Source organism: Anomaloglossus baeobatrachus, chromosome 7 (assembly GCF_048569485.1).
Source record: "Anomaloglossus baeobatrachus isolate aAnoBae1 chromosome 7, aAnoBae1.hap1, whole genome shotgun sequence".
Classification (NCBI taxonomy): Eukaryota; Metazoa; Chordata; class Amphibia; order Anura; family Aromobatidae; genus Anomaloglossus; species Anomaloglossus baeobatrachus.
In genome coordinates this window covers 309,629,697-309,652,240 of record NC_134359.1, presented here as the reverse complement: position 1 = coordinate 309,652,240, position 22,544 = coordinate 309,629,697, and the positions used below count along the sequence as shown (strand labels likewise).

General features: G+C 46.5%; 1 protein-coding gene across 1 annotated transcript; it reads right to left on the bottom strand.

The window, feature by feature from the left end:
* Positions 1–11,663: 11,663 nt before the first annotated feature.
* On the bottom strand, positions 11,664–21,786 carry MYL11 (myosin light chain 11). The gene is made up of 7 exons (XM_075318687.1): positions 21,679–21,786; positions 18,804–18,899; positions 17,616–17,691; positions 17,414–17,518; positions 14,177–14,255; positions 12,122–12,170; positions 11,664–12,036 (listed from the first exon to the last, which is right to left on the bottom strand). Exons 1-7 carry the CDS (start codon positions 21,679–21,681, stop codon positions 11,932–11,934), a joined length of 513 nt encoding a protein of 170 aa, XP_075174802.1. The 5' UTR covers positions 21,682–21,786; the 3' UTR covers positions 11,664–11,931.
* Positions 21,787–22,544: the final 758 nt, after the last annotated feature.

Genomic DNA, 22,544 nt, shown 5'->3' with positions numbered 1-22,544 from the left:
AGTAGCGCGATCAGCTGAGCTGTCACTGAGGTTACCCGCGGCCACCGCTGGATCCACCGCTGGATCCAGGTAACCTCAGTGACAGCTCAGCCGATCACACGGCTCTCTTCATTAGCTGCGTGCAGGTGACAGGAGCGGCTGTGTCTTCTGCTGCTCCTGTCACCTGCATGCAGCAGAGCTGGATGCGACGCTGGAGGACCGTGGAGTACGCCGGACAAGGAGGGCTTTGTTGTGGGTAATAAATTGGTGATGAGGGAATGTTTGTGTTTTTAATTTCTAATAAAGGATTTTTTCGGGTGTGTGTGTTTATTTACTGTCACTTACAGATTAATCATGGAGGGTGTCTCATAGACGCCTGACATGATTAATCTAGGACTTATTGGCAGCTATGGGCTGCCAATAACTCCTTATTACCCCGATTTGCCAACGCACCAGGGCAAATCGGGAAGAGCCGGGTACAGTCCCAGAACTGTCGCATCTAATGTATGCGGCAATTCTGGGCGGCTGCTGACTGATATTGTTAGGCTGGGGGGCTCCCCAAAACGTGGAGCTCCCCATCCTGAGAATACCAGCCTGCAGCCGTATGGCTTTATCTGGCTGGTATTAAAATAGGGGGAACCGCACGCCGGATTTTTTAATTATTTATTTATTTATTTTACTGCACAGTATAGACACGCCCACCGGCTGCTGTGATTGGGTGCAGTGACACAGCTGTCACTCAGCGTGTGGGCGTGTCTCACTGCAACCAATCACATTTGCCGGTGGGCGGGGAAAGCAGGGAATACGAGATTGTTTAATGAACGGCCGGCTTTTTCAAAAAAGGAAAAGCCGCCGGAGCAGTGTGAACGCTGTGCAGCGCCGGTGATCGGGGATCGGTGAGTATGAGAGAGGGGGGGAAATCACCAGCAAATGAGGTGAGTAACGCGATCAGCTGAACTGTCACTGAGGTTACCCGCGGCCACCGCTGCATCTACCGCTGGATCCAGGTAACCTCAGTGACAGCTCAGCCGATCACACGGCTCTCTTCATTAGCTGCGTGCAGGTGACAGGAGCGGCTGTGTCTTCTGCTGCTCCTGTCACCTGCATGCAGCAGAGCTGGATGCGACGCTGGAGGACCGTGGATTACGCCGGACAAGGAGGGCTTTGTTGTGGGTAATAAATTGGTAATGAGGGAATTTGTTAGTGTTTTTTATTTCTAATAAAGGATTTTTCGTTGTGTGTGTTTTTTAACTGTAATTTACAGATTAATCATGGAAGGTATCTCGGGGAGACGCCTGACATGATTAATCTTGGACTTATTGGCAGCTATGGGCTGCCAATAACTCCTTATTACCCCGATTTGCCAACGCACCAGGGCAAATCGGGAAGAGACGGGTACAGTCCCAGATCTGTCGCATCTAATGTATGCGGCAATTCTGGGCGTCTGCTGGCTGATATTGTTAGGCTGGGGGGCTCCCCATAACGTGGGGCTCCCCATCCTGAGAATACCAGCCTGCAGCCGTATGGCTTTATCTGGCTGGTATTAAAATAGGGGGGGACCGCACGCCGGATTTTTTAATTATTTATTTATTTACACGGCACACAGAGCCGCGCGGCATTAAATGAAGTCGGGTGAAGTTCACCTGCTTTTTTGACACGTCCCCAACGACCAGCTAGTCGCTCTGCAGGTCCGGATCGCTGTTAGGTCGTTGGCCAGGTCTGCCTGTTTGACAGCTCACCAGAGACTTTGTAGCGATCCCGGCTAGGTTGAGATCGCAGGTTGGATCGCTAGAAAGTCTCAGTGTGTAAACCAAGCTTAAGTGGGTTGCTGTTGTGCCAATAAAAGACCTTACAGCTCGGACTACAGCTATCACCTTCTACCATGAATATGTGAGACATTACGGTTGCCCTGAGGCAGTCCTCACAGATCGTGGATCTGCCTTTGAGTCACAATTATTTCAAGAACTCTGCCAATTCCATGAGTGCAAAAAGCTGAGAACAACCGCCTATCATCCCCAAGGGAATGGCCTCTGTGAGAAAGTCAACCAGACCTTCATCAATATGCTGCGAACAGCATCTGTTACCAAACAAGCTGAATGGCCTCAATTGCTTGACGAGTTAGTGGAAATCTACAACAATACTGTCCACTGTTCTACAGGCTACTCGCCATATTATCTGATGTTTGTAAGACAAGGTCAGCTCCCAAAAGATCGTTCTCTTGGAATCCAAGTCCCTGACGTGATCAATCCCCTGCCAAAAACTGATTGGGTCTCAGAGCATCAGCGAAGAATACACGAAGCCCAACAGATTGTTGATTACCACATTGGTGAAGCTCACCGTCAACAAGAAGAAAGCTACAATCAAAGAGCTAATGCTTCCCCACTTCAAGTTGGAGACAAGGTATGGCTAAAGAAGTACCACCGTACAGGAAAACTCGACTCACTCTGGGAAACAGTGCCATACACAGTTACAGCTATCCCATATCCTGAGTCAGATGTCTATGAAGTGAATAAACCTGGAATGGCCCCACAGACAGTGCACAGGAACCGCATGAAGCTATGCACCAAAGAGGATCTACTGGTGATGTCATCACCTCCTCCACAAGTCTTGCCGATCTACACACCAATTCCTGCAATGGAAACACCAGCCAGACAACCTACTGTGGAAGAGTCCCTCTACAACACTCAATTTATCCTTCCATGCTATCAATATGTCCCCGTCTCGGTTCCTGCTCCAGTTGCTGCTCCTCTGCCAACTTCACCTGAGACAGCAAACAATATCTTTCCTGCTCAAGAAGAAGATCAAGTGTTGAGGCGTTCAGAGCGAAGCACAAAAGGAACACTTCCAGCCCGCTACAGAGACTAAAAGGTCATATCCTTTTCCATGAGTATATAATCTTGTGTTTATTTATTTAGCTGGATGGTCAGTTTAGTAATGTTTAAGCCTCTGCACCTGAGCAATACCAAGCACCTTGTTTATTATTTGCACAATTTTCTGTATACAGCCATGGACTTATAGACTGGACCACTAAAGTGCCTTTCCAGAGCCTTTCATATGGACAATAGTATATTGCGGAAAGAGACTCTATCTCATATTGGCACTACCACATTCATGTTTTGCATTTGTTCATTGCCTTATTGCTACTGTGCCTTAAATATATATTTCCTTCCTTTCTTAGCAGTCCTCCACTCGCACAATCGCCGAGGACGGCTCACCTTCAGAGGGGGAGTATGTAGTGGCCCGGTCCAGATTGTGTCTGTTTCTTTAAGTACATTTACTTATATGTAATATTATGCTATATGTTATAAGTAAAGAATTTTTCATTTGTTGTGTTCTAGCACCATCTACTGGTGAAAACTGTAAGAATCTGAAGTGTTCATTGGGTGTTATCCTATTGGCTAGTTCTTGGTCACAGGGCTCAGTAGGTGGAGCTATTCTCCAGCCTCTGTCTGGAAAGAACTGGAATGTTCTGGTTCGGGCTGAGTCTCCTCTGAGGGAAGACATTATGTGGCGTTTCTCTTCACCACAAGACTCCTGCTAGGCCGAGGCTTAGAATTTCATCATTTCCTGACTTTTACAGCCAATATACTGAAGGCTTCCTATCCTGAATCCTCACTGGCCAGATATACATTGTGCATCTCTTCAGACAGTAGGGCATACTGATTATATACAAGACCCTACTGCACGCAGATTGGGGAAGTTTGAGGGTCTCCCACCCCACTGCAATATTATTGGCTTTCATGCCATTGTCCACGCACCAGCTGTCCGGTCCCCGTAGCGTGCTGGGCAACTATTTACATTTGCTTACATGTACTGCACGTGTCTGAACTAGTGACATTAGTGAAATTAACCCCAGTGAAATTAACCCCAGGACTTCAGGTCTGTACAATCTTATTATATCTACCCTCTAAGCTCAAGAGACTCTGAACCTGCTTCTAAAGGCATACCAGTATTAAATCTGAAGCAAAACGTGCTCTTAAAGCTACAGAACCCTAATTCCACTTCAGTATTCAACACCAAGCTGTATTTGCCGTGGCCTACCCACAAAAGACCGTGAAACATACTGTATATTCCGTGTTGTTTTCCTTTGTTCCTGCTGTATTAAAGCAACTGTTATCCCCAAGACCGTGTCTGTGGACTGTCCATCAGCTGTGGATACTGTGTGGGGGTGGATAGCAGGGAACATCAGGGCCTTGTAGACCACCCAGGGAACACGGCCCCTGCACCCTTGTGCCAGGACAGCAACTGTGACATATAGAACATTTGAGGTCCTATGTCCCTGGGCCCTTACACTAACATCATGAGAAACTAGAACAAAGCCATGACATGCCGAACACCATGAGAAACTAGTACAAAGCCATGACATGCCGAACACCATGAGAAACTAGTACAAAGCCATGACATGCCCGACACCAGGAGAAACCAGTACAAAGCCATGACATGCCAGACACCAGGAGAAACTAGTACAAAACCATGACATGCCAGACACCAGGAGAAACCAGTACAAAACCATGACATGCCCGACACCATGAGAAACTAGTACAAAGCCATGACATGCCCGACACCAGGAGAAACCAGTACAAAACCATGACATGCCCGACACTAGGAAAAACTGGTACAAAGCCATGACATGCCAGACACCAGGAGAAACCAGTACAAAACCATGACATGCCCGACACCATGAGAAACTAGTACAAAGCCATGACATGCCCGACACCAGGAGAAACCAGTACAAAACCATGACATGCCCGACACCAGGAGAAACTAGTACAAAACCATGACATACCTGACACCAGGAAAAACTGGTACAAAGCCATGAGATGCCAGACACCAGGAAAAACTGGTACAAAGCCATGAGATGCCAGACACCATGAGAAACTAGTACAAAACCATGACATGCCCGACACCAGGAAAAACTGGTACAAAGCCATGAGATGCCAGACACCATGAGAAACTAGTACAAAGCCATGACATGCCTGACACCAGGAGAAACTAGTACAAAGCCATGAGATGCCAGACACCATGAGAAACTAGTACAAAGCCATGACATGCCCGACACCATGAGAAACTAGTAAAGCAAAAAAATCCATTTACCTGTGGCCAAACATTTCTGTTCTCCAGGACACAACATAAACCACATGAAAGTTGTCATATTAAAAGGCAACTTCAGATCACAGAGCCATCGCAGGGTCTGGGAATACAAATTCATCACAATGTTTAACTCTGTGGACACAGGACTCAATCTCTCAGAAGGATTTATGACTCATTATAAAATCTGAGAGGTCAGCTCCAGAGACTCACCAGACCTCTGATCCCACATGGATATTGGGGACAATAAAACTCTCACACCACTAATCAAAGCTAATTAAGGATTCACTTTCCAAGCTCAGTGTTTGTTTATTTAAATGTCCTTTTACTATGCATCGCTCTGCCCTGTTTTGTGTATATATTTGTGTTTCTTCAGATATTTTGTCATACCATGCCTGAGGAAGAGACCTGAGATGTCTCGAAAGCTTGCTTTATAACATCATATTTTATTTTAGTTAGCCATTAAAAGGTATCACAACTACAAAATTTTAATTTTGTTTCTCTCACTGAGAGCAATAAATCATTGTACTCCGGAATAATAAGCTATATGAAGCTGCTTCTGTGCCATAATGCCGGGATTTGTTTCCACATGGTGGGGGCATCTGGCATCTGAATGCACATGGAGAGGACATAGAAAAAAAGGCTTTTTTAAGGGATCATTTTAGGGTATTTAGAGTCATATTAAGGGAATGTTACATGAGTTGAAAAAAGACATTCAGTGCCGTGAAAATGTATTCAGACCCCTTGCACGTTTCTAAATTTTTTCACATTATACCCAAAAACTTATATGTATTTTATTGGGATTTTATGTGATATCAACTCTAAATACAAGTATTTGTGAAGTGTAAAGGGAATGATACCTGGTTTTCTAAACATTATATATAAATCTGAAAATGGTGACGTGCATTTGTATTCAGACCCCTGTAGTTTTCTACATTTACGTATACATATACATTATTATTAAAATTATTATTATACATATAAATATACTCCTGAGGGACCAATTGCCTCCAAAAGTCACCTAATTAGTAAATTGAGTCCACCTGTGTGTAATTTCCTCTCAATATAAATACAGCTGTTCTGTGAAGGCCCCAGAGGTTTGTGTGAGGACATCAGGGATCAAACAGCATCATGAAAACCAAGGAACCCACCAGACAGGTCACGATCAAACAGCATCATGAAAACCAAGGAACCCACCAGACAGGTCAGGGATAAAACAGCATCATGAAAACCAAGGAGCTCCCCAGACAGGTCAGAGATAATGTTGTAGAGAAGAGCAAAGCAGGGTTAGTTTATTAAAAAAAAAAAATAGACCAAGCTTAGAATATCTCAGGGAGCACTGTTCAATCCATCATCCAAAAATGGAAGAAGAAAGGCACAACTGCAAACCTACCAAGACATGGCCGTTTATCGACACTGACATCCCAATAAAGGAAAGAACTAGTTAGAGAAGCAGTCAAGAGGCCCTTGATCACTGGAGGAGCCACAGAGATCACAGCTCAAGGGGGTGAATCTGTCTACAAGACGACTATTAGTAGTACACTTCACAAATTTGACTTTTATGGAAGAGCAGCAAGAAAAAGCCATGTATGGACCACCACGAGCAGTGAAAGTAGGGGCTCTGGTCAGAGGAGACCAAAGGAGAACTGGGCTGAATGCAAAAAGCTATGTGTAGTGGAAAACTACCACTGCACATCACCCTGAAAACCCCACCCTCTCTGTCACACATGGTGGAGGCAGCATCCTCCGGAGGAAGGCTTTTATTCAGCAGGGGCAGGGAAGCTGGCCAGAGCTGAAGGGACGATGGATGGAGCTAAATACACGACAATCCTGGGGGAAAATGTGTTAGAGGCTGCAGAAGACGTGAGTCTGGGGTGTAGGTTCCAGCAGGACAATGACCTTCAACATCCTGCAGAGCTACAATGGTGGGTTCAGATCAGAGAATATTCCTGTGTGTGAGCGACTGAGTCACAGTCCAGACCCGAATCCACCGAGATCACAGACGTCTCCATCTTATCTCACTGAGCGAGAGAAGGGGAAAATGTCACCTCTAGAAGTGCAAAGCTGGAGAGATCCCAAGGGAGAGAGGTGGTCCTACCAAGTACAAAGTGCTGACTCCGGGGGATGAATACTAATGCAAGACAGAGAAAGGTGGTCCTACAAACTACTGAAACCAGGGGCTTAATACAAATGCAAGGCAGAGAAAGGTGATCCTACAAAGTACTGAAAGCAGGGGCTGAATACAAATGCAAGACAGAAAAAGGTAGTTCTACAAAGTACTGACTCCGGGGGCTGAATACAAATGCAAGACAGAAAAAGGTGGTACTACAAAGTACTGACTCCGGGGGCTGAATACAAATGCAAGACAGAGAACGGTTGTTAAGGAGAAATTCCATAATTTCAGGAAATCTCCTTCTTAACAGTGAATGTCTGCTGTAATCTCGAATTCAAGATCACTGAGCGCCGGCGGAAAAATTCAGACCACACAATATACAGTCAGGGCCAGAAATATTTGGACAGTGACACAAGTTTTGTTATTTTAGCTGTTTACAAAAACATGTTCAGAAATACAATTCTATATATAATATGGGCTGAAAGTGCACACTCCCAGCTGCAATATGAGAGTTTTCACATCCAAATCGGAGAAAGGGTTTAGGAATCATAGCTCTGTAATGCATAGCCTCCTCTTTTTCAAGGGACCAAAAGTAATTGGACAAGGGACTCTAAGGGCTGCAATTAACTCTGAAGGAGTCTCCCTCGTTAACCTGTAATCAATGAAGTAGTTAAAAGGTCTGGGGTTGATTACAGGCGTGTGGTTTTGCATTTGGAAGCTGTTGCTGTGACCAGACAACATGCGGTCTAAGGAACTCTCAATTGAGGTGAAGCAGAACATCCTGAGGCTGAAAAAAAGAAAAAATCCATCAGAGAGATAGCAGACATGGTTGGAGTAGCAAAATCAACAGTCGGGTACATTCTGAGGAAAAAGGAATTGACTGGTGAGCTTGGGAACTCAAAAAGGCCTGGGCGTCCACGGATGACAACAGTGGTGGATGATCGCCGCATACTTTCTTTGGTGAAGAAGAACCCGTTCACAACATCAACTGAAGTCCAGAACACTCTCAGTGAAGTAGGTGTATCTGTCTCTAAGTCAACAGTAAAGAGAAGACTCCATGAAAGTAAATACAAAGGGTTCACATCTAGATGCAAACCATTCATCAATTCCAAAAATAGACAGGCCAGAGTTACATTTGCTGAAAAACACCTCATGAAGCCAGCTCAGTTCTGGAAAAGTATTCTATGGACAGATGAGACAAAGATCAACCTGTACCAGAATGATGGGAAGAAAAAAGTTTGGAGAAGAAAGGGAACGGCACATGATCCAAGGCACACCACATCCTCTGTAAAACATGGTGGAGGCAACGTGATGGCATGGGCATGCATGGCTTTCAATGGCACTGGGTCACTTGTGTTTATTGATGACATAACAGCAGACAAGAGTAGCCGGATGAATTCTGAAGTGTACCGGGATATACTTTCAGCCCAGATTCAGCCAAATGCCGCAAAGTTGATCGGACGGCGCTTCATAGTACAGATGGACAATGACCCCAAGCATACAGCCAAAGCTACCCAGGAGTTCATGAGTGCAAAAAAGTGTAACATTCTGCAATGGCCAAGTCAATCACCAGATCTTAACCCAATTGAGCATGCATTTCACTTGCTCAAATCCAGACTTAAGACGGAAAGACCCACAAACAAGCAAGACCTGAAGGCTGCGGCTGTAAAGGCCTGGCAAAGCATTAAGAAGGAGGAAACCCAGCGTTTGGTGATGTCCATGGGTTCCAGACTTAAGGCAGTGATTGCCTCCAAAGGATTCGCAACAAAATATTGAAAATAAAAATATTTTGTTTGGGTTTGGTTTATTTGTCCAATTACTTTTGACCTCCTAAAATGTGGAGTGTTTGTAAAGAAATGTGACAATTCCTACAATTTCTATCAGATATTTTTGTTCAAACCTTCAAATTAAACGTTACAATCTGCACTTGAATTCTGTTGTAGAGGTTTCATTTCAAATCCAATGTGGTGGCATGCAGAGCGCAACTCGCCAAAATTGTGTCACTGGTCAAAGATTTCTGGACCTAACTGTAGCTGGTATAAATTCCTTTCTTAGTGAAAAGCAGATGCATATGTGATGTGCTTTATTTTTCCAAGCCTTTTTATAGCGCAATAATGGGTTCATCTCTTTGTAAAATTCCTAAGTATACCATTAGTTATATTAAAAGCATATGCAAAAAAGCCTGTGACATTTATCCATTTTTTGGGACTTCCCTTCCAGCCCCTCTTGTGTTCCAACTCCATAACTTGCAGAAATGTTGTCACGTAGCACCTCAGCCATGGATCCGAACATTGTAGCCAGTCATCATCATTATCAATCTCTTCATTCTGTTCCTGTGTGTCACGATGTCAGCTGCTGACCTTGCTGTACACATGCTTACAGGCTCTTGTTACTTATATACAAAATAAAGCTTGGTTAAACAAAAGGCATATAGAAAAATATATTAGATGAGGGTCAGGTGAGGGGGTGCTGTAGATATAATGAGGGTCAGGTGAGAGGGTGCTGTAGATATAATGAGGGTGAGGTGAGGAGTGCTGTAGCTATAATGAGGGTCAGGTGAGGGGGTGCTGTAGATATAATGAGGGTGAGGTGAGGGGTGCTGTAGATATAATGAGGGTCACGTGAGGGGGTGCTGTAGATATAATGAGGGTCAGGTGAGGGGTGCTGTAGATATAATGAGGGTGAGGTGAGGGGTGCTGTAGCTATAATGAGGGTCACGTGAAGGGGTGCTGTAGATATAATGAGGGTCAGGTGAGGGGGGGCTGTAGATATAATGAGGGTCAGGTGAGGGGGTGCTGTAGATATAATGAGGGTCAGGTGAGGGGGTGCTGTAGATATAATGAGGGTCAGGTGAGGGGGTGCTGTAGATATAATGAGGGTCAGGTGAGTGGGTGTTGTAGATATAATGAGGGTCAGGTGAGGGGGTGCTGTAGATATAATGAGGGTCAGATGAGGGGGTGATGTAGATATAATGAGGGTCAGGTGAGGGGGTGCTGTAGATATAATGAGGGTCAGGTGAGGGGGTGCTGTAGATATAATGAGGGTCAGGTGAGGGGGTGCTGTAGATATAATGAGGGTCAGGTGAGGGGGTGCTGTAGATATAATGAGGGTCAGGTGAGGGGGTGCTGTAGATATAATGAGGGTCAGGTGAGGGGGTGTTGTAGATATAATGAGGGTCAGATGAGGGGGTGCTGTAGATATAATGAGGGTCAGGTGAGGGGGTGCTGTAGATATAATGAGGGTCAGGTGAGGGGGAGCTGTAGATATGAGGGTCAGGTTAGGGGTGCTGTAGATATAATGAGGGTCAGGTGAGGGGGTGCTGTAGATATAATGAGGGTCAGGTGAGGGGGTGCTGTAGATATAATGAGGGTCAGGTGAGGGGGTGCTGTAGATATAATGAAGGTCGAGTTAGGGGTGATGTAGATACAATGAGGGTCAGGTGAGGGGGAGCTGTAGATATGAGGGTCAGGTTAGGGGTGCTGTAGATATAATGAGGGTCAGGAGAGGGGGTGCTGTAGATATAATGAGGGTCAGGAGAGGGGGTGCTGTAGATATAATGAGGGTCAGGAGAGGGGGTGCTGTAGATATAATGAAGGTCAGGTGAGGGGTGCTGTAGATGTAATGAGGGTCAGGTGATGGGGGGCTGTAGATGTAATGAGGGTCAGGTGAGGGGGTGCTGTAGACATGAGGGGCAGGTGAGGGGGTGCTGTAGATATGAGGGTCAGGTTAGGGGTGCTGTAGATATAATGAGGGTCAGGTGAGGGGGTGCTGTAGATATAATGAGGGTCAGGTGAGGGGGTGCTGTAGATATAATGAGGGTCAGGTGATGGGGGGCTGTAGATGTAATGAGGGTCAGGTGAGGGGGTGCTGTAGACATGAGGGGCAGGTGAGGGAGTGCTGTAGATATGAGGGTCAGGTTAGGGGTGCTGTAGATATAATGAGGGTCAGGAGAGGGGGTGCTGTAGATATAATGAGGGTCAGGAGAGGGGGTGCTGTAGATATAATGAGGGTAAGGTGAGTTGGTGTTGTAGATATAATGAGGGTCATGTGAGGGGGTGCTGTAGATATAATGAGGGTTACGTGAGGGGGTGCTGTAGATATAATGAGGGTCACGTGAGGGGGTGCTGCAGTTATTAGGGTTAGGTTGTTGGAAGGGTCAGGTCTGGTTGCTGGCTCCGCCATTAACCCCATGTAGCCGTAAGATATCATTATATTAGTGAGCCCCCCACCTGTATGAGTTCAGGGTGGTGGGCTCCTGTAACGAGCCTGGAACCATCAGAGAGTCCATACCTCCAATAGAGGGCTCTGGGTGATCGTTCCTTTGTGGGAGAGCTCATTTGCATACCCTTTTTTAGAAAGCATTGCCTGGTTTGTAAATGTCCCTATTATGCCAGCTGGTGGTCTCCCCAAGTGTAATCTGCACCCCCAAGGTTTGGATCCCTAGAAATGTTTTCTTGTGGAAATGGAGAAGACAAGGGACAAGTAGAATAAAAATGAGATTTTATTGAGTTCTTTCTTCCCCTGAGGATTCCTTAGTTCCAACTTTAAGACATTGAAAATATTCAGGGACAAGAGGGAGGGGGTTCAGAGAGAGGACGGGCGACAACGCGGGCCCCTTCCAGACCAGTAGAAGAAATAAATTACAGTGGTGTCTTTGATGGGTCGAGTTTACAAAATAAGACGCAATATACAGCAAGTTGGGGTTCAGCGCTGGGTATGAGAGCGCACCACAGAGGGGTGACATGGCTCCATTACTCCTGGTCTTTGTCCTCTCCGTGGGTGATGACGTAGCAGATGTTCTTGTAGTCTACGTTGCCGCCTACATCAGGAGGAAATGCTGTCCACATGTTCTTGATCTGAGGGAGAGAGATGAAAAGGATGAGGGATGGTCGGATTCATGAGGCGCCATTATACGTCACTGAAGCAAAAGGTGGCGCTCACCTCCTCTGGAGTGAATCTGTCACACTGTGTGATCAGGAGTTCCTCGAGGCTGAGAGAAAACACAGAAAATGTGAGGACACAGGAGCAGTGCTGAGGAATGGGACAGAGGGGAAACAAGACCTGAAGAAGGAGCCGGGGAGTGCCATATTATTACAGGAGGTGGATGGTGGGCAGTGCTGAGGAATGGGACAGAGGGGAAACAAGACCTGAAGAAGGAGCCGGGGAGTGCCATATTATTACAGGAGGTGGATGGTGGTCAGTGCTGAGGAATGGGACAGAGGGGAAACAAGAAGACCTGAAGAAGGAGCCGGAGAGTGCCATATTATTACAGGAGGTGGATGGTGGGCAGTGCTGAGGAATGGGACAGAGGGGAAACAAGACCTGAAGAAGGAGCCGGAGAGTGCCATATTATTACAGGAGGTGGATGGTGGTCAGTGCTGAGGAATGGGACAGAGGGGAAACAAGACCTGAAGAAGGAGCCGGGGAGTGCCATATTATTACAGGAGGTGGATGGTGGTCAGTGCTGAGGAATGGGACAGAGGGGAAACAAGACCTGAAGAAGGAGCCGGGGAGTGCCACGTTATTATAGGAGGTGGATGGTGGGCGGTGCTGAGGAATGGGACAGAGGGGAAACAAGACCTGAAGAAGGAGCCGGGGAGTGGCGTGCCACATTATTACAGGAGGTGGATGGTGGGCAGTGCTGAGGAATGGGACAGAGGGGAAACAAGACCTGAAGAAGGAGCCGGGGAGTGGAGTGCCACGTTATTACAGGAGGTGGCTGGTGGGTAGTGCTGAGGAATGGGACAGAGGGGAAACAAGACCTGAAGAAGGAGCCGGAGAGTGGCGTGCCACATTATTACAGGAGGTGGATGGTGGGCAGTGCCAGGGTTGAAACAAAGGGGTAACAAGACCTGAAGAAGGAGCCGGAGAGTGGAGTGCCACATTATTACAGGAGGTGGATGGTGGGTAGTGCTGAGGAATGGGACAGAGGGGAAACAAGACCTGAAAAAGGAGCCGGAGAGTGGCGTGCCACATTATTACAGGAGGTGGATGGTGGGTAGTGCTAGGGTTGAAACAAAGGGGTAACAAGACCTGAAGAAGGAACTGGGGAGTGGCGTGCCACATTATTACAGGAGGTGGATAGTGGGTAGTGCTGAGGAATGGGACAGAGGGGTAACAAGACCTGAAGAAGGAACCGGGGAGTGGCGTGCCACATTATTACAGGAGGTGGATGGTGGGCAGTGCTGAGGAATGGGACAGAGGGGAAACAAGACCTGAAGAGGGAGCCGGAGAGTGGCATGCCACATTATTACAGGAGGTGGATGGTGGGCAGTGCTGAGGAATGGGACAGAGGGGAAACAAGAAGACCTGAAGAAGGAGCCGGGGAGTGGCGTGCCACATTATTACAGGAGGTGGATGGTGGGCAGTGCTGAGGAATGGGACAGAGGGGAAACAAGAAGACCTGAAGAAGGAGCCGGGGAGTGGCGTGCCACATTATTACAGGAGGTGGATGGTAGGCAGTGCCAGGGTTGAAACAAAGGGGTAACAAGACTTGAAGAAGGAGCCGGGGAGTGGAGTGCCACATTATTACAGGAGGTGGATGGTGGGTAGTGCTGAGGAATGGGACAGAGGGGAAACAAGAAGACCTGAAGAAGGAGCCGGGGAGTGGCGTGCCACATTATTACAGGAGGTGGATGGTGGGCAGTGCCAGGGTTGAAACAAAGGGGTAACAAGACTTGAAGACGGAGCCGGGGAGTGGAGTGCCACATTATTACAGGAGGTGGATGGTGGGCAGTGCTGAGGAATGGGACAGAGGGGAAACAAGACCTGAAGAAGGAGCCGGGGAGTGGAGTGCCACGTTATTACAGGAGGTGGATGGTGGGCAGTGCTGAGGAATGTGATAGAGGGGTAACAAGACCTGAAGAAGGAGCCGGGGAGTGGAGTGCTACCCTCTGACAGGGGTGTATAATTGGCAGTGCTGGGGATAGAACAGATGAGGTAACAGAACCTGAAGAAGGAGCTGGGGCAAGAAAAGAAAGTCTGATTGTTACTTACAACTGCTTTTTGATGGACCCTTTACCCTCAGGATCAAGCACCTTAAATGCCCCGGTGATAACGTCCTCTGGATCAGCACCTGCAGATAGACATTCAGTCAGGGAAGACCCCGGCCCAATATCCCATCATACTGGATTGTATGTACCATCTATAGGGTCCGCTGCTCTCTATCAGGTATTATGTCCCTAGCCCTGCATGTGCCAGGTTGTGGTCCACTGCCTCCTATATGCCAGGTATTAGGTCCCCAGCCCTGTATGTACTATGTATAGTGTTCAGTGCCCCCTATATTCCAGGTATTATGTCTCCAGCCCTGTATGTACTATGTATAGTGTTCATTGCCCCCTATATTCCAGGTATTATGTCTCCAGCCCTGTATGTACTATGTATAGTGTTCAGTGCCCCCTATATTCCAGGTATTAGGTCCCCAGCCCTGTATGTACTATGTATAGTGTTCATTGCCCCCTATATTCCAGGTATTATGTCTCCAGCCCTGTATGTACTATGTATAGTGTTCAGTGCCCCCTATATTCCAGGTATTATGTCTCCAGCCCTGTATGTACTATGTATAGTGTTCATTGCCCCCTATATTCCAGGTATTAGGTCCCCAGCCCTGTATGTACTATGTATAGTGTTCAGTGCCCCCTATATTCCAGGTATTAGGTCCCCAGCCCTGTATGTACTATGTATAGTGTTCAGTGCCCCCTATATTCCAGGTATTAGGTCCCCAGCCCTGTATGTACTATGTATAGTGTTCAGTGCCCCCTATATTCCAGGTATTAGGTCCCCAGCCCTGAATGTACTATGTATAGTGTTCAGTGCCCCCTATATGCCAGGTATTAGGTCCCCAGCCCTGAATGTACTATGTATAGTGTTCAGTGCCCCCTATATGCCAGGTATTAGGTCCCCAGCCCTGTATGTACTATGTATAGTGTTCATTGCCTCCTATATTCCAGGTATTAGGTCCCCAGCCCTGAATGTACTATGTATAGTGTTCAGTGCCCCCTATATACCAGGTATTAGGTCCCCAGCCCTGTATGTACTATGTATAGTGTTCAGTGCCCCCTATATGCCAGGTATTAGGTCCCCAGCCCTGTATGTACTATGTATAGTGTTCATTGCCTCCTATATTCCAGGTATTAGGTCCCCAGCCCTGTATGTACTATGTATAGTGTTCAGTGCCCCCTATATTCCAGGTATTAGGTCCCCAGCCCTGTATGTACTATGTATAGTGTTCAGTGCCCCCTATATTCCAGGTATTATGTCTCCAGCCCTGTATGTACTATGTATAGTGTTCAGTGCCCCCTATATTCCAGGTATTATGTCTCCAGCCCTGTATGTACTATGTATAGTGTTCATTGCCCCCTATATTCCAGGTATTAGGTCCCCAGCCCTGAATGTACTATGTATAGTGTTCATTGCCCCCTATATGCCAGGTATTAGGTCCCCAGCCCTGTATGTACTATGTATAGTGTTCATTGCCCCCTATATTCCAGGTATTATGTCTCCAGCCCTGTATGTACTATGTATAGTGTTCATTGCCTCCTATATTCCAGGTATTAGGTCCCCAGCCCTGTATGTACTATGTATAGTGTTCATTGCCCCCTATATGCCAGGTATTAGGTCCCCAGCCCTGTATGTACTATGTATAGTGTTCATTGCCCCCTATATTCCAGGTATTAGGTCCCCAGCCCTGTATGTACTATGTATAGTGTTCAGTGCCCCCTATATGCCAGGTATTAGGTCCTCAGCCCTGTATGTACTATGTATAGTGTTCATTGCCCCCTATATTCCAGGTATTAGGTCCCCAGCCCTGTATGTACTATGTATAGTGTTCATTGCCCCCTATATTCCAGGTATTAGGTCCCCAGCCCTGTATGTACTATGTATAGTGTTCATTGCCCCCTATATTCCAGGTATTATGTCTCCAGCCCTGTATGTACTATGTATAGTGTTCATTGCCCCCTATATTCCAGGTATTAGGTCCCCAGCCCTGTATGTACTATGTATAGTGTTCATTGCCCCCTATATTCCAGGTATTATGTCTCCAGCCCTGAATGTACTATGTATAGTGTTCATTGCCCCCTATATGCCAGGTATTAGGTCCCCAGCCCTGTATGTACTATGTATAGTGTTCATTGCCCCCTATATTCCAGGTATTAGGTCCCCAGCCCTGTATGTACTATGTATAGTGTTCATTGCCCCCTATATTCCAGGTATTAGGTCCCCAGCCCTGTATGTACTATGTATAGTGTTCATTGCCCCCTATATTCCAGGTATTAGGTCCCCAGCCCTGTATGTACTATGTATAGTGTTCATTGCCCCCTATATTCCAGGTATTATGTCTCCAGCCCTGTATGTACTATGTATAGTGTTCATTGCCCCCTATATTCCAGGTATTAGGTCCCCAGCCCTGTATGTACTATGTATAGTGTTCATTGCCCCCTATATTCCAGGTATTAGGTCCCCAGCCCTGAATGTACTATGTATAGTGTTCATTGCCCCCTATATGCCAGGTATTAGGTCCCCAGCCCTGTATGTACTATGTATAGTGTTCAGTGACCCCTATATTCCAGGTATTATGTCTCCAGCCCTGTATGTACTATGTATAGTGTTCATTGCACCCTATATTCCAGGTATTATGTCTCCAGCCCTGTATGTACTATGTATAGTGTTCATTGCCCCCTATATTCCAGGTATTAGGTCCCCAGCCCTGAATGTACTATGTATAGTGTTCATTGCCCCCTATATTCCAGGTATTATGTCTCCAGCCCTGAATGCACTATGTATAGTGTTCATTGCCTCCTATATTCCAGGTATTAGGTCTCCAGCCCTGTATGTACTATGTATAGTGTTCATTGCCCCCTATATTCCAGGTATTAGGTCCCCAGCCCTGAATGTACTATGTATAGTGTTGATTGCCCCCTATATTCCAGGTATTATGTCTCCAGCCCTGAATGTACTATGTATAGTGTTCATTGCCCCCTATATTCCAGGTATTATGTCTCCAGCCCTGTATGTACTATGTATAGTGTTCATTGCCCCCTATATTCCAGGTATTAGGTCCCCAGCCCTGTATGTACTATGTATAGTGTTCATTGCCCCCTATATTCCAGGTATTATGTCTCCAGCCCTGTATGTACTATGTATAGTGTTCATTGCCTCCTATATTCCAGGTATTAGGTCCCCAGCCCTGTATGTACTATGTATAGGGTTTGCTGCCCCCTATATGTCTCTCACCCTTGAGCTTCTCGCCGAACATGGTCAGGAAGACGGTAAAGTTGATGGGTCCTGAAGCTTCTTTGACCATTTCATCCAGTTCCTCATTCTTCACGTTCAGACGGCCTGTGGAGATCAGATACAGTGGTCAGAGGGCAAGGAGACTAGCACTCCCAAATTTGTTTCCATCATGTTATGGGGGATCACCGGTCACTGCACTCACCCATGGCTGCAAAAGTGTCTCTCAGATCTTCCTTATCGATGATACCGTCTCTGTTCTGATCGATCACTGTGAAAGCCTGAGGAGACAGGAGAGCAGGTTACTCCAAACTGTACCAATAGGTGGGGACCCCAATACCCTGAGCTCATACCTGGAGGGTTATAAGATGGTCACCCAACTGTACCGATAGGCGAGGGACTCTAATACCCTGAGCTCATACCAGGAAGGTTGTAAGACATCCCCCAACAGTACCCATAGAAGGGGATCCCACTATCGTGAACTCATAGCAGGAAGATTGTAAGAGGTCCCCCAACTGTACCCATAGATGAGGGACCCGATACCTTTAGCTCATACCAAGAAGGTTGTAAGAGTTCCACAACTGTACCCATAGATGAAGGACCCCAATACCCTGAGCTCCTTACCAGGAAGGATGTAAGATGTCCCCCAACAGTACCCATAGATGGAGGATCCCAATAACCGAAGCTCCTTACCAGGAAGGTTGTAAGACGTCCCCCAACAGTACCCATAGATGGGGACCCCATTTCCTGGGCTCATGTCAGGAGGGGTTATAAGATGGTCCCCAGCACTGCAGAATGATGTGAAGTACAAAGAGCTTCTACACTTCCTTTCTTTCATCCCAAAGACGAACACTATAGCTACTGAAATCGCTGACAACATGGAGCAATAGACTTCATCTGACCTTCATCCTCTGCATAGTCACAAAGCTGATAACAGAGGACAGTAGCCTCTATATTCGGCTGCCTCCCTGAGTCCCTTCCCTCAGTCTCACTCCACACCTGTTTCCCACAGTTTTTTCCTACCTCTCCCCCCACACATAGCGTATGATGGTGACCCACCCCCGGCATGTGATCTAGACTGACAAGAGTGACCACCGAGGGTGACCACCGACCTCCCACAACACACATAGTGGATGAGGGTCACCCACGCCCGGATGTGATCCAGACTGACAAGGGTGACCACCGAGGGTGACCACCGGCCTCCCACAACACACATAGTGGATGAGGGTCACCCACCCCCGGATGTGATCTAGACTGACAAGGGTGACCACCGAGGGTGACTACTGGCCTCCCACAACACACATAGTGTATGAGGGTCACCCACCCCCAGCATGTGGTCTAGACGGACAAGGGTGACCACCGAGGGTAACCACTGGCCTCCCACAACACTCACCTCCTTAAACTCCTGGATCTGGGTTTGGTCAAACATGGACAAGACATTGGAGGATCCTCCTTCTGCTGCCTTTCTCTTGGCCTTCTTTGCTGGTGCCTGTAAGAAAAGGAAGAGTGAATGGGTATAGACAAGTAGGGGTACCCTCTAGGGGCTCAGAGGTAATTATCTACAGATGTTCTTGGGGTCCTGAGGTAATTATGTACAGATGGTCTGGTGGTCCTGAGGTAATTATCTACAGATGTTCTGGGAGTCCTGAGGTAATTATCTACAGGTGGTCTGGGGGTCCTGAGGTAATTACCTACAGATGGTCTGAGGGCTCAGAGGTAATTCATCTACAGGTGGTCTGGGGGTTCAGAGGTCATTATCTACAGGTGGCCTGGAGGCTCTGAGGTAATTATCTACAGGTGGTCTGGGGGCTCAGAGGTAATTATCTACAGATGTTCTGGGGGTTCAGAGATCATTATCTACAGATGGTCTGGGGGTCCTGAGGTAATTATCTACAGGTGGTCTGGGGGCTCAGAGGTAATTATCTACAGATGTTCTGGGGGTTCAGAGATCATTATCTACAGATGGTCTGGGGGTTCAGAGGTAATTATCTACAGGTGGTCTGGGGGCTCAGAGGTAATTATCTACAGATGTTCTGGGGGTTCAGAGGTCATTATCTACAGGTGGTCTGGGGGTCCTGAGGTAATTATCTACAGGTGGTCTGGGGGCTCAGAGGTCATTATCTACAGGTGGTCTGGGGGCTCAGAGATCATTATCTACAGATGGTCTGGGGGCTCAGAGGTCATTATCTACAGGTGGTCTGGGGGCTCAGAGGTCATTATCTACAGGTGGTCTGAGGGCTCAGGTAATTATCTACAGATGGTCTGGGGGTCCTGAGGTAATTATCTACAGATGGTCTGGGGGTCCTGAGGTAATTATCTACAGATGTTCTGGGGGTCCTGAGGTCATTATTTTCAGATGGTCTGGGGTTTCAGAGGTCATTATCTACAGGTTGTCTGGGGGTCCTGAGGTAATTATCTACATATGGTCTGGGGGTCCTGAGGTAATTATCTACATATGGTCTGGGGGTCCTGAGGTAATTATCTACAGATGTTCTGGGGGTTCAGAGGTCATTATCTACAGATGGTCTGGGGGTCCTGAGGTAATTATCTACAGGTGGTCTGGGGGCTCAGAGGTCATTATCTATAGGTGGTCTGGGGGCTCAGAGGTCATTATCTACAGGTGGTCTGAGGGCTCAGGTAATTATCTACAGATGTTCTGGGGGTCCTGAGGTAATTATCTACATATGGTCTGGGGGTCCTGAGGTAATTATCTACATATGGTCTGGGGGTTCAGAGGTAATTATCTACAAATGTTCTGGGGGTCCTGAGGTAATTATCTACAGATGGTCTGGGGTTTCATAGGTCATTATCTACATATGATCTGGGGGTCCTGAGGTAATTATCTACATATTGTCTGGGGGTCCTGAGGTCATTATCTACAGATGGTCTGGGGGTCCTGAGGTAATTATCTACAGGTGGTCTGGGGGTTCAGAGGTAATTATCTACAGATGTTCTGGGGGCTCAGAGGTAATTATCTACAGATGTTCTGGGGGCTCAGAGGTAATTATCTACCGATGTTCTGGGGGTTCAGAGGTCATTATCTACAGGTGGTCTGGGGGCTCAGAGGTAATTAACTACAGGTTGTCTGGGGGCTCAGAGGTAATTATCTACATATGGTCTCGGGGCTCAGAGGTCATTATCTACAGATGTTCTGGGGGCTCAGAGCTCATTATCTACAGGTGGTCTGGGGGTTCAGAGGTTATTATCTACAGATGGTCTGGGGGTTCAGAGGTAATTATCTACAGATGGTCTGGGGGTTCAGAGGTTATTATCTACAGATGGTCTGGGGGTTTAGATGTAATTATGTACAGATGGTCTGGGGGTTCAGAGGTAATTATCTACAGATGTTCAGGGGGTCCTGAGGTTATTATCTACAGATGGTCTGGGGGTTCAGAGGTTATTATCTACAGATAGAAAAATTAAACACTTGGGACACCAAATTGATAAGGTGAAAAATAATTATTATTTTATTGCTACCAGAAATTGAGGTTTCGGCCTACGGGCCTTCATCAGATAACTGTGGTGTAAGGCAAATAATGGTGTTCAGGCGCTACTGGTATTTGCAGCATGTGCTGTAGAAAGGCTCCTGTACACCATTATTTGCCTTACACAACAGTTATCTGATGAAGGCCCGTAGGCTGAAACTTCAATTTCTGGTAGCAATAAAATAATAATTTTTTTTCACCTTATCCAATTTGGTGTCCCAAGTGTTTAATTTTTATAATTATGGACAACTTTTTCACTTATGCCCCTGGACCCCCTACTAGGAGCGCCACCTATCCACTTCATTACATGATTATCTACAGATGTTCTGGGGGTCCTGAGGTTATTATCTACAGGTGGTCTTGGGGTTCAGCACTAGCTTCTCCCTTTGGTGTAGTAACCATAAGAGTTCCCTATCTGCATAGTGCGGCGGGCATGAATTAGGTCAGAAGATCTGGAGAGAAGACAACGAGCTGTGAAATATGGAAGTTGCATAATTGTGGCTGAGGCACCAGTCAGATTTGGGGTGACTTTGCATGAGTTCTTTTTTTCACCCCCTTACTTCTTGCATAGGACACATGAGTTTGGGGTCTGCTACATCCAGGAGGGTCACAAACTGAACCCCAACGTAAATCCATGTTTTAGTGCCTGAACCCCAAATATAGCTCCGGCTGATGGTTGTCTTCTCTCCGCTCCTCTGCCCTGTCCACAACATAATCCAGGGGCTTCAGGCTGCAGCTTTGTGGGGGCCACACATGCTGGGCTAGCTCCTCTCATCCACTTACCATGTCCTCGGTTGGGCTGGTGCTTGTCCTGGTCAGAAGGAGTGAGTGACATGGAAGAGGAGACCCCAGGAGCTATTATATACCCCGCTCCTCCAAGACGCTGCTTCTAACTTTAGCCTCATCCTCAACTTTGGCTGTAAGGAGAAGGGAGGAGGTGGGAGGCCTGGGGACAAAATAGTCCTGACCAAAATAGCCCAGGACTCTCAAGGCGTCTTCTGCTCCTTTCTTGGACACATGAAGAGAAATAGGACAGCTGCAAGGGGGAAGGGGGGAAGAAGGGGAGACATGGAGAAAGAAAGAAAAGGCCCCGAAATAATGACCAATGTCCGGAATATTCTGTATTATACATCAATACAGGCCGAGACGTCACATCATCTATCTATCTATCTATCTATCTATCTATCTATCTATCTATCTATCTATCTATCTATCTATCTATCTATCTATATCTATTATCTATCTATTATCTATCTATCCCTCTATCTATCTATCCCTCTATCTATCCCTCTATCTATCTATCTATCTATCTATCTATCCCTCTATCTATCTATCCATTATCTATCCCTCTATCTATCTATCTATTATCCATCTATTATCCATCTATTATCCATCTATTATCTATCTATCCATTATCTATCCCTCTATCTATCTATCTATCTATCTATCTATCTATCTATCTATCTATCTATCTATCTATATCTATTATCTATCTATTATCTATCTATCCCTCTATCTATCCCTCTATCTATCTATCTATCCCTCTATCTATCTATCCATTATCTATCCCTCTATCTATCTATCTATTATCCATCTATTATCCATCTATTATCCATCTATTATCTATCTATCCATTATCTATCCATCTA